The sequence below is a fragment of the Poromitra crassiceps genome (assembly GCF_964638095.1).
Source record: "Poromitra crassiceps genome assembly, chromosome: 11".
NCBI classification, from domain to species: Eukaryota; Metazoa; Chordata; class Actinopteri; order Beryciformes; family Melamphaidae; genus Poromitra; species Poromitra crassiceps.
In genome coordinates this window covers 2,352,195-2,365,334 of record NC_139643.1, presented here as the reverse complement: position 1 = coordinate 2,365,334, position 13,140 = coordinate 2,352,195, and the positions used below count along the sequence as shown (strand labels likewise).

Genomic DNA, 13,140 nt, shown 5'->3' with positions numbered 1-13,140 from the left:
CCCAGTGACATCCATGGCGAGAAGGAGCTGGTGTTTCGCACCGACCGTTGAGGTAGATGTGCAGCATGTGCAACAGTAACCTGAGGGGGAGCACCCAGTATTTTCACTGAAAGGTGAGGGACTGACCCCAACTGAGCAACAGGAAATGGACCGGCTCCTCCGCAGATGGAGCAAGGTGTTCGCAGCACACGAGGATGACTACGGCCGCACGGACGCCGTGCAGCACCAGATCCCCACCGGCACCGCCCCACCGAGTCGAGAACGGTATTGGCCAGTCCCACCTTCCATGTTCCCAGAGCTAAGGAAGTTACTTCAAGGTATGCTCGATAACGGGGTGGTTAGCGAGAGCTCGAGCCCATGGGCGGCTCCCATTGTCCTGGTAAAAAAAGAAAGACAGTACCTGGATGTTTTGCGTAGATTATCGGAAGTTGAATGCCTTAACTCACAAAGATGCTTTCCCGCTTCCCAGGATTGAAGAGTCCCTCACCTGCCTCAAGCAATCCAGGTGGTTTTCCACTTTGGATTTGGCCAGCGGATATTGGCAGGTGGAGGTTGACCCCCAGGACTGCCAGAATACTGCCTTCACCACACCGATGGGGTTGTACGAGTTCCAGCGGATGCCGTTTGGCTTGTGCAACGCTCCGGCGACCTTCCAGAGGTTGATGCAGCGGTGCCTGGGGAGTCTGGTAAATGACACAATGACAATTATTTTTTCACCTGACTTTCAAAGCCACCTCCAACATTTAGAACAGGTTTTTGACAGGCTGTGGAAACATGGCCTGAAACTACAGCCCCACAAATGCAGGCTTTTTCAGCCTAAGGTGAACTACCTCGGCCATGTTGTCAGCAAGCAAGGAGTAGCCTCTGACCCAGCTAAGATCGTTGCAGTGAAACAATGGAAACCCCCAACCACAGTCGGAGAAGTCAAATCCTTCATGGGATTTGCAGGCTACTATAGGCGTTTCATCCCCCGGTTCTCCCGTGTAGCAGCCCCCATAAATGCGCTAACTGCAGGGACAATCACTCGTAAAGAGCGGCCACTGCACTGGACTGAGGACTGCCAGGTCGCCTTTGACAAATTGAAACGGGCCCTCGTCAGTGCTCCCATCCTTGTGTATGCTGACTTTTCTAAACCTCCATCTGTATACAGATGCAAGTTTAAGTGGCTTGGGAGCAGTCCTGTCACAGGTGCAAGATCGGAGAGAACGATCGCGTATGCCAGTAGGAGCCTGCAGCCGTCTGAAAGAAATGACCAAAACTACAGCTCTTTTAAATTGGAGCTGCTCGCCCTGACATGGGCAGTCACAGAGAAATTCAAGGACTACCTTTGGGGGGGCCAAGTTCACGGCATTCACTGACAACAACCCACTGGTCCACCTCAATACCGCCACCCTTGGTGCCGTGGAACAAAGGTGGGTGGCACAGTTGGCAAATTGTGACTTTGACACCAAATACAAGCCCGGTGTTGCTAAAAAAAATGCAGATGTGCTATCTAGGTTTCCACAGGAGGGCGAGGTGGAGACCTTCCAAGTTGCGGCTGAGGGCCCCCAGGCCACAGACGCACCGCCAAGCAAATGGGCCAACGGACAACAGGAGGATCCTGCCCTACGAGAGGTGAGCGGGTGGCTCCAGAGAGGTAGGCCACCGACAGCCGAAGAGAGGGAAACCGCACTGCCAAGACTCTTGAGGGAGTGGCGTCGGTTGCGACTGGAGGCGGGAGTAGTACAGAGGGAGATGAAGGAGCGTCATACTGGAGATTTGTTGTGCCAGATTGTACTTCCACCAGCCTGGACTCGTACAGTGTGGAGGCAGTACCACGAGGCCATGGGGCATATGAGTGCCACACGCATTGAGGCGGCCCTGAGGCGAGGCTTCTTTTGGCCCAAACTGGGAGAGGATGTTAGAGACTGGTCAGTGGTCAGCAGCCTGCCCCCAGTGTATCCGAAGTAAAAACCGACCTGACGTAAGAGCCCCACTTGTCCCTATTGAGAGTTCATACCCACTAGAAATTGTTGCCATGGACTACTTGTCATTGGGAAGGCCGGGGGATTATTATCAAAATATATTAGTGATGACTGATTTGTTTTCCCGATACAGTTGGGCGGTGCCTACTCGAGACCAGACAGCGGGGACCACCGCCAAAGCTCTGTGGCGCACGCTGATCCAGACCTGGCCCGCAGGCCACGAGACTCCTTAACATACACAAATAGTGTAGTAGCTGTACTGTACCGTACTGTAGCTGCTACCATTATGTATGTCTAATGTTTAATTGTATGTTTAATTAGGTATATGCTATTTGCACCTGTACATCAAATACGTCGAATTTAAAATGTTTAAGCACGTCTAAAGTATGCACATGACATGTGCACCTATGTGCAGTGAATATGCCACTGTCTCTGACTTGTCTTATCACTCTACTGCCTTATTGCTTGTTGTGTCTCTTGTTGTTTTTGCACTCATATGCCCTGTTATATTTGTACTATGTTATAAACGGAGTCCACAGCACAAGAATTTCACACGTGATACTTGTACCACGGAGTGACAATAAAAATCTTGAACCTGGGGCTGTTCGGAGAAGATGCTGTCCGACCGGGGGGCTGCGTTCAAGTCAGCAGTCATGGCCGAACTCTGCCAGCTTTATGGGTGCAGCAAAATACGTACCACATCCTACCACCCACAAGGTAACGGAGCATGTGAACGATTCAACCAGACCTTCCTCTCCCTTCTGAGGTCCCTGGAAGAGGCTGACCACCCACGGTGGCCAGATAAGTTGCCTGCTTTGCTGCAAGCCTACAATAATACTGAGCACAGTTGTACTGGACTAACCCCTAATTTTGTTTTGCATGGTCGCCATGCCAGGCTGCCAATAGAGATGGCCACTGGAGCTCCTCATATCGCCGCCCGACACAACCTGGAGGGCTGGGTGCAATCGCACCACCAGACACTGTTAAAAGCCTACCAACAGGTAGCCGCACAGACACGGCAACAGGCAACAAAAGGATAAAGCCAGGTATGATGCAAGAGGTAAACATGTCCCCCTGCTCCCAGGAGAAACTGCACTGGCAGCCAAACCCCTATGTTGTAGTCTGCCAGACGAGACCCCACCAGCCAGTCTACAAGATTCGCCCAGAGGTAAAGGAAGGACCAGAAAAGACGATTCATCACAACAACATCCGATCGTGCCCTTTGAGCCCGTAGCTGCCCACTCACCCAGTCACGCCCCAGACATCCACTGGGCCAGATAATTGGGATAGACCCCCTATGGCTGCCCCTTATATTGTACCTGTGACCTCAGCGCCGGCAGTCCCAGCACCAGGGCAACAAGCGGCACCAGCACAGGTCAGGGATGCAGCACCACCACCATTGATTTTAGCAGCGCCAGAAGCGCAGCAGCACCCATTGGAGCAAGAGCCTCTTTTGAGGAGGTCCACCAGGGAGACGAGAGGGAGGACCCCCAACAGGTATAAGCAGTAAAGCGGCAATGGCTGTCGGGACGACAACCCAAAAAGGGGTGGGGCAGGTGTCACGGGGTGACTTGAGGCCATGGAGCAGGTTGCATAAGTGACTATGGTTTATTTTAGAGTGCAGTGTTTATTTATCCATATTGAGTGCTGTGTTTATTTACTCATGTTGTGTGCCATGGTTTGATCAAATCCTATGGGATAGGCTATTCTTATCGTGTGTAATTTTAACGAGTCGTGTTTTTCTTATCTCTTATTTTATGGTGTGCTAAACTTGGTTTTAGATGTGGACGTATATTATTATATAGCTTCTTTGCATGGATTATTTAACCAGTAGGCACATCAACATGGACAGTTGCACCTGGCACTTTTCCCCCCTACACTCCCCCCTGCCTAATTGCCTCTCAGGGATTGGTCCTGGCCAGCCTGCCCTGCTATTAAAGGCAGGTGAACTCACCTGGGCATGCTCTTTCCCTGGGCGTGTCCATACCTACCTGTCTTCACTTCACCTGTGGGATCCAGCAGTCGGTGGGGTCCGATCATGCTGTGGCGAAATTTGATGTGCCTGAATACAGATGAGTAAAAGGAACACGACCTAGCTGTCCCATTGCTTTGTGTGAATGTGTCTGTAATCTACCGCAGAACCAGAAGGTGATTGCACGTTTGTTTGCTGTGTTTCCAGTGGGGCCACGTCTCTCCAGCTGCCAGCAGTGGGACGGACCAGCGGGACCGAGAGACGACCAGCCACTTGATGAGCTCTCGATAGGTAAGTGAAAGGAACGTTGATCCGCCACTGCCTTGTGTGTGTATGGGTTACGGCAAGGCCCGAATGCACCACTGATTGGTGCATTATTATTGTCCGTACAGCACACGCCGCTTCGGGAAGACGGCTGGGAGCAGAGTGGACCACGGGCGGAGCTACAGCAAGGCCGGGAGGACAGCGCCCCTGCCACAGGGGGACCCACGGACTCCATTGGAGAGACTGAGCAAAACACAGCTGGGAGCAGTGTGGACCATGGGCGGGTGTGGTTCTGTGAAGGCAGCGTACAGCCAGTGGGTGGGGTGAGAGAGAGAGGCTCACCTGGGATTGGCTGGGGGAGGGTAGCTGTGGGAGAGAGCGGAACAGCTCGGGTATCTACATGGCTCTGAGCTCGGGGAGTTGGAGCGTGAGCCTGGAAGAGACGGCTGTGTGTGGGGAGAGCTAAGAGGCTAGGAGAGAGCTAGCGGGGTTTGGTGTGTTGTGGGGATTTTGTTTGGCATGGGCACGGCCATCAGTGCTCTGCTCGATTGCGGCTAATAATAAAGAGCATAATTAAGAAGGAAGCCTCAGTGTATTTCCTGACTCGTTACAATATTGAGCAAAATAGTGATGGCAGGGAACGACGGACAGCCACCATCAGACAGGAAAAGTTTTGCAACCTACCTTATTATGATAGAGATTTGTGCTAATATATGGGCATATGTAAGGGTTTACTTCGTTTTGAACTCAAGCTCTCTGTAGAAACGGTCCATAATGGCCCACCGTCAGGCCTGTTCTTGGGGCAGTCGATGCCTACCAGCCGGCACGCCAACGACGTAATGATGATGACATCATCAACGATGACAATGATGTCATAGCATAGAGTTCACCTGTGAGGTCATCGGCGATGTCAGACATAACACTGATGATGTCATAGCTCCCTCGAACGTTGTGACATCACCAATGACGTGATGTCATACACCAAAACGCGGGCATATAAACAAGGTGTTCTGTGACGCTATGCTTGATTCCTGAGATTCCTTCTACTTCCATACATCTTCAGGTATTCTTACTTCCCTAATAATGTCAACCATTAGCACAACCAAATCCGGACCCGAACTGAATCCTGGCCATCTTACAACCAGCCAGGCCCTGGTGACCGACTGCCTTACACCCAGTCATACCAGTGGTATTTCAACCGCGTCCCAGGACCGACCAGTCGGTCCCTATCTCCATCCCTGTGATTCTGACCGATCACAGCGCGTGAGCCCTCATACACGATCCAGCACACTTCACGAGGCAAGCCCAGAAGCTTTGCCCCCAGCAAGCCAACAAGCTTCGCTACACTCTCACTCTAGTGCCATCTTCGCTGCGTTACCATTAGGACGGCCAGTTCAAATGCCACACGGTTGGCCATGGGCGATTCGCCATGCGTCCGTTGTTAACCGATGCCTCTCGGGTCGCTCTGAGGAGTGCTCCCGGCAGCAAGGACGGTTGAATTTGGCACTAGAGTGAGAGCTTGAGTTCGAAACAAAGTAAAACGTTAGGGTTGTGCTACAACCCGGGTTTTACGAGTGAGAACGAGAGCTCTCACTACCCAGCCTTGCTGCGTCGATGTGTCGTTGCGCAGGTGGGCTGGAAGAAGGAGTGGCGACCCCCTGGAATCTGGGCGGACGTGACGTCGTCACGGGGGAAAGGAATGTTGGTGGCCGCCTCAGTTCCAGGGTTACCACGCCACCTGTCGGTAGGTGGTTTGGTTTTATATAAAGATCATTTTTGGAGCAAAAATAACATTCTTCCAGTGGCTGCATGCGCAGCGAAGATGGCACTAGAGGGAGAGCTCTCGTTCCCACTCGTAAAACCCGGGTTGTAGCACAACCCTAACGTTTAATGTTGTATTGTTAACTGGCAAATCACGTGACAATGCATCTCAGGCGATGTTACGGAGTAACGCAAAAGTAATGTAACGAGTAGTCTAACAAATTACTTTCTCCAGGGAGTAAAGTAAGGCATTACTTTTTTTTAAAGTAATGTGTAATGTGTAATACATCTTTTGAGTAACTGACCCCAACTCTGGTGACGTCACAGTGAAGGCTGGGTTCCCCCAGGCTAGTGATAGGCTGTCTTGCAGGAAGAAGATAATTTAACACCTCCGTTACAGAAAGTGTGCCAGGTCCACGGCGTAGATGCTCTCAAGGACGTCCAACAATTGTATTTGTTGCAGTTCACCTGCGGTCAATTTAGCTGATGCACACATTCCGAATGCACCACCCACGAGGTCCCTGGATGGTCAATTCATGTCTGTCAGGCATCAGTTTTTCTTTGGCTTGGGGTGCGGGCGTTCAGAGTTGTGTTCCAGATGTAGATATCATCTACGGGTAGGACTGCAAGACTAATGTTTTGCATGCAGACTACAAGCAGAAAGGTTGGTTCTAGTATCACCACCAACAGCAGCACCATCCCCAACTAACATCCCCATCTATACTGATTTTATTTCGGCACGTCACGGTCACATCGCTCAAGAATTGGTAATGCTGCCTGTCTGTCAAGGCGAAGCGTATGTTGATTGATGTGACATTGGAGCCCTTATAGAGGCTTCCGGGTCAGAGTTTGCCCTCTCCCCTCTGAGTCAATCCACAATAATAATAATAAATAATATAGCCGCAAGCGGCAATAGCAGGGGTTCAAGCCTTGCGCAGATGACAAAACTTCTGATCTTGACTAGGACATCCTCCTTGATATATCTGACAAGTTTCGCGATCGCTGGACAAACGGAGTTTGCGGAGTTACGGCGTTTTTTGTGTTGGAGGTAGTTGTTGGTTTTGGTGGAACTGTGACAATGTTCTTTACCTACTGTATGTGGAGGTAGTTGTTGGTTTTGATGGAGCCGTGACAATATTCTTTACCTATGTGGAGGTAGTTGTTGGTTTTGGTGGAGCTGTGACAATGTTCTTTACCTATGTGGAGGTAGTTGTTGGTTTTGGTGGAGCTGTGACAATGTTCTTTACCTATGTGGAGGTAGTTGTTGGTTTTGGTGGAGCTGTGACAATGTTCTTTACCTATGTGGAGGTAGTTGTTGGTTTTGGTGGAGCTGTGACAATGTTCTTTACCTATGTGGAGGTAGTTGTTGGTTTTGGTGGAGCCGTGATGATGTTCTTTACCTATGTGGAGGTAGTTGTTGGTTTTGGTGGAGCCGTGACAATGTTCTTTACCTATGTGGAGGTAGTTGTTGGTTTTGGTGTAGCCGTGACAATGTTCTTTACCTATGTGCAGGTAGTTGTTGGTTTTGGTGAAGCCGTGACAATGTTCTTTACCTATGTGGAGGTAGTTGTTGGTTTTGATGGAGCCGTGAAAATGTTCTTTACCTATGTGGAGGTAGTTGTTGGTTTTGGTGGAGCTGTGACAATGTTCTTTACCTATGTGCAGGTAGTTGTTGGTTTTGGTGGAGCCGTGACAATGTTCTTTACCTATGTGGAGGTAGTTGTTGGTTTTGGTGGAGCCGTGACAATGTTCTTTACCTATGTGGAGGTAGTTGTTGGTTTTGGTGGAGCTGTGACAATGTTCTTTACCTATGTGGAGGTAGTTGTTGGTTTTGGTGGAGCCGTGACAATGTTCTTTACCTATGTGGAGGTAGTTGTTGGTTTTGGTGGAGCTGTGACAATGTTCTTTACCTATGTGCAGGTAGTTGTTGGTTTTGATGGAGCTGTGACAATGTTCTTTACCTATGAGGTAGTTGTTGGTTTTGGTGGAGCTGTGACAATGTTCTTTACCTATGTGGAGGTAGTTGTTGGTTTTGGTGGAGCCGTGACAATGTTCTTTACCTATGTGCAGGTGTTGGTTTTGGTGGAGCCGTGACAATGTTCTTTACCTATGTGGAGGTAGTTGTTGGTTTTGGTGGAGCTGTGACAATGTTCTTTACCTATGTGCAGGTAGTTGTTGGTTTTGGTGGAGCCATGACAATGTTCTTTACCTATGTGGAGGTAGTTGTTGGTTTTGCTAGCATATGGAAGGGCCGTCATACTGACTGATGCCTGCATTCCAGCTGCAATGGCTGGATCATCCGTCGTTGCCTGCGATTGCACACACACACACGTGAACACACATGTGCGCGCACACACACACACACACACACACACACACACACACACACACACACACACACACACGTGAAGTAAATGAGCAGTCATGAAAGTACTTAAATATTTGTGTATCGGTATCTGTATTTGACTTTGAGTATTTATATTTCTGTCAACTTTCACTTTTTCTCCACTATATTTCCCAAATAAAATGTATGCTTTTACTCCACTACATTTCCCCCAAGCATCTTAGTTACAGAGTAAAATCAGAAGAAATTGGGTAGCCTGCAAGCAATCAGGTTTGGTGAATCAGCTGCTCCTAGTTTGAAAGTTACGTTAATCACGATCCACACACCATTCCAGTTGGTGGCTGTAATGCAACATAACGTTGTTTGCCAACCACTATAAAACTCAAGAAGAAGAAATAGACTTCCACTCAAGCCCAGGCATGTCTTTTGCTTGTTTGTTTTTTTAACAGCATTTACTTGTATTTTTACTTTCAATACTTAAGTACATTTAATATCAGAAAATTACTTTTGATACTTAAGTACAGAAAATATCAGCTACTTTAAGACTTTTACTCTTTTAGTAATATTCTAATGAGTGACTTTTACTTTTACTAAAGTCTTTGTCTGGGAACATTGTTTCCCCTAGAATTTTTTTCAGGCCTGGAGGGACTTCAAAACTTAAACTGACCGCAGGGGGGACCCTCGCTGGCGAATGGAATTGAAGTCAGATTTGGATAATATTAACATTAGGATTAGACTGTGATGTCATTATTCATTCATATTAGTCATTTATGTTATTAGTAAAAAAAAAATCAGGCCTGGCGGGGGCCTCGTTGGCCTGGCGGGCCCACCAGGCCTGTACAATTGTAGGGGAAACACTGGGGAAGATATCTGGGGCTCTATCTTCCCAAAAGCGCTAATTTAGCATTTGCGCTCATTTAACGCAGTGCGTAATGCAAATTGGGGGCGGACACAAGCGCATGCCTGTGATAATTGTACTGGGCATTGGCTGCCCCATGCCAAAGCAGGCGTTTCAGCGATAAAATGTGGGATAGATGGCGTTACCCTATCGTCAGCAGCGTGCAATTTGCGTTAAGAGCTTTGAAAAGGACCTCTTACGCGCAAATACCTCTCTGCGGTGGGTGCGCTGCACGGAGATTACGGCTGCGCTCCCAGCGCAGAGAGGTATTTGCGCAGTGGAAAGTGGAATTCCTTTTGGATATGCCATTATGCACAGCCTTGCCATGCCAAGACATCAGATTATGCTGCTAAAATTGGGTATTAGCAGATAATTCCATTCCTGCCTGTGGCCATTGGACTCTTTAACGCCTCACTTAAAAGAGCACCTCGGAGACACTCAGTCTCCCTGAGACTGAGTCAGCCGATAGGTTAACTGTGCCTTAGCTGAGCCACACGTAATGGGCAAGCTGACCTAATATAATTTCCAGTGTGCAATAACTGCAATTTGACACGTAATGTACATTTTACTTTATTTTTGTTTACTTTATTGCATTTTACTACTGTGTTATGCGATGTGTGTTCTGAGTGCGAGCTGCTGTAACTTGTCCCAATTTCCCCCCGGCGATCAATAAAGTCTTTCTGATTCTGATTCTGATTCAGTGAGGCAATTCAACTATAACTCACTGAGAAACTTTTATCACATCGCAAAGAGGGAAATTAATTGAGAAAACTTGTTGGACAATGGACATACAGTAGGCTATTTACCTTCATAACCCGAAGGGTCGTAGGCACCACAGACGGTTTTGATTGACGTAATGCCCAGCCTTGCCTGGCCACGCCTGTGAATAATTCTGGTAGTTAAGACCGCCCAAATCCCATTTGCGCAGGCATTTTGGGGCGCAGATGATTTTGTCACGGCTCTAATTTGCGCTTGCGACAGGTGCCGTGAACGATTCCGCATGCCCGCTGAGAATTGCATCCCCAACATATTTCGCGGCTGTTTTAACTTAGAAATCAGGGAGGTTATGTCTACCAGACAATTATATCACTTTTAAACAGTTACATTTCTGTATAAATCATTACAATATGCTCCTGTGAGGTGGATGCTTTTTTTTGCTGCTCTGCGGGGGAGCAAAACTTGGCAGAACACCTGGCGGATGGTGCAAGGTGGAATGCTATCTTCCGTGCCTTAAGGCATGCGCAAACAGGTGCGCAAACGCTATTAGGGGATAGCGCCTGTCGGAAGATAGAGCCCCTGTACTTTTACTCAAGTATAGCTTTTGAAGACTTTATACACCACTGAGTAAACCACCACCACAAAACTTTGCAGACAGGTTGGTCATGGTCCAAGGATGAACTGATTAACTTTGCACGCCCCCTAGCCAAAAGGGGGCATGGCAATGGCGGTGGTTACACGGATTCCTGTAACCCACAAAACTTTGTAGAAAGTTTGGTCATGGGCCAACTTAGAACTGATGAACTTTCCACACCCACTTGCCAAAAGGAGGTGTGGCATTGGGGGTAGCCAATCATAAAAAGGTGCCTAAGTTCCAAACGTATTCACGTTACACGCCGTGGTGGAGGTATGCGCTCTACTGAGTGCCCTCTAGTTAAGCAATAGTCCTCGTTTCTTTCACTCTTGAGTCAAGGCTCTCTAGACTGATGCCCAGAGAGCGTCAACTCAAAGGCAGCAACCAGAACAGTCACTACATGACAGATTAGTTCCACCTGGCTGTTTTCATCAACGATCCACAGTCCGTTTTTACTGCTTAAGCTTCATCTGCCAAACCAGACAACAATATAACAGGTACGTTCAGTAATACATTTTGTAGACTTACGTTGATAACCAGGTTTGTATTATTTACGATTGTATTGATTGTGAGCTTTGCAATGCCGTTGGCTGCGGTGAAGCCCTTCACCGGGCCTGGTTCCACCTCCACAGGAATGCGATATGTTGGAGTGCCATCAGGGTTCATGACGTGAACCTACCATCCAGGAGGCAAACAGCACGGCATCCAGAATACATGAAACTATCATTAAAAACATGTTTAACGGCAATCTTCAAATATTACGATGGAAATAGGTGGAGAAATGCTGCCCATCAGTTGAAAAAAGTAATACACAGATATGTATGTGTGTATGTATATATATACAGTGTATATATATTAGGGCTGTCAGCGTTAATGGGTTAATCGCGCGTTAACTCAAATTCTCAAATTCCTCAAACTTCTACTTCACTATACAGTATGGTTCAGCATGCACACCCTTGAGGTTATTCTGAAGAATATTCTGGACAGTAGCCTATTTGTCATTGTTCCAATAATAATAAACATATCCGCATAAAGCAAACATATTCGTCTACTCCCATGTTGATAAGAGTATTAAAAACTTGAAAAATATCGGTTTAAGGTAGATTTAGAACAGATTAAAAATTGTGCGATTAATTTGCGATTAATCGTGATTAACTATGGAAATCATGCGATTAATCGCGATTAAATATTTTAATCGATTGACAGCCCTATATATATATATATATATATATATATATATATATATATATATACGTTTTTTGTATCTTTTCTCTTTTTATATGGGTGGAGGTATGTCACAGTTCGTTGAGGTGACGTTTGTTGGTTACCCCTGGTTACTACTGTCATGTGATTTATGACGTAGCACATGGTTGTCATGTGGAAGTGGGAGTAGGCTTGAGTAGGCTATATGACGTGGCATTTAGCTGCGCGCAATGTCTCTGCTAGTCTGATGAAGGAAGCCTCTATCGCTCCTGTTCTCTAGAGTCTCTTTCCTTTGTTTTCACGTATGGTTGCGAGTGTGTGTGAGATAATTTTTGTCTAGCATCAAAAATACTAAACGGAAGCTAGTCCTAGCTAGCCTCCACACCCCGGCTTAGGCTATTCAGCGAAGCAAGAGCCGTCTGCCTTGACCGGCCTGCTATCGGCGCCCCGAGCTGTATGCTAGGTGAGTCAACTCAGGTTTGATGACTTTCTATCTGACAATCTTGTGCTTAGTTCGTTCTGTTGTGGTTTGTTGCGGGTCCGGTTAGTCTAGACACGAGCCTTAAAGACTTTGCACACAGAGTCCGTTTTTTCATCCGAAATTGAGGCACGAAAAAAAAAAGAATACGACCTCATTTGTGTCAATCATCATTGACACACCGTGTCCGACAATTATGTAAGTAATTAATAAAGTAATAATAAAGTAAGTAATGATAAAGTTTTCGGACGAGGTTCGATTTTCTGCGTTTTTCCGCATCCATGAAAAGCGTTTTGACAGTTGTTTGACCACCCAGAGCCACCGTAGTGTTGCTATTCACAATGAAAAATGGCGTCTGATAAGTTAATTCACTTCGTCTCCCAGCACAAAGCATTTTAATGACAAATCAGGAATACAGAGATTCGGAATTAAAAGACAGAATGTGCCGTGTGATTGCAGACCAGCTTGGAATGCGGGACGGGTTGTGTGTGTGTGTGTGTGTGTGTGTGTGTGTGTGTGTGTGTGTGTGTGTGTGTGTGCGTGCGCGCGCGCGCGCGCGCGTGCGTGCGTGCGTGCGTGCGTGCGTGAGTGAGTGAGAGAGTGAGAGAGAGAGAGCCACACAGATACACTGCCCAGCCACTGTTCTGGATCAATAGGATGGCGGTAGTTTTCTTTTCATAGCGAATTTTCGCAAAACAAATATTGAATAATTAACGCATCGGACTCAGTGTGCAAGGTATCCATGCGTGAAGTTTTTTTTTCCGGGTAACGGATTAAAAAAACGCAGCAAACAATTCGGACTCTGTGCAAAGACCTTAACTCTTTTTGTGAACCGAACCCGTTACAATATATACATATAGTATAGTATATATAGTATATATCCCCAGTCGCTGCTCCACCCTCTG

The 13,140-nt window shown here is 47.4% G+C and overlaps 1 protein-coding gene across 1 annotated transcript in view; it reads right to left on the bottom strand.

Annotated features, from left to right (window-relative positions):
* LOC310785677 (complement C3-like) overlaps positions 1 to 13,140 on the bottom strand; it is a gene marked incomplete at both ends in the record, with an annotated part of 97,631 nt that overhangs the window by 65,391 nt on the left and 19,100 nt on the right. The window contains 2 exons of the mRNA XM_083646822.1: positions 8,171 to 8,270; positions 11,110 to 11,229. Coding sequence (XP_083502948.1) covers positions 8,171 to 8,270; positions 11,110 to 11,229 — 220 coding nt within the window. The remainder of the gene's footprint in view (positions 1 to 8,170; positions 8,271 to 11,109; positions 11,230 to 13,140) is intronic.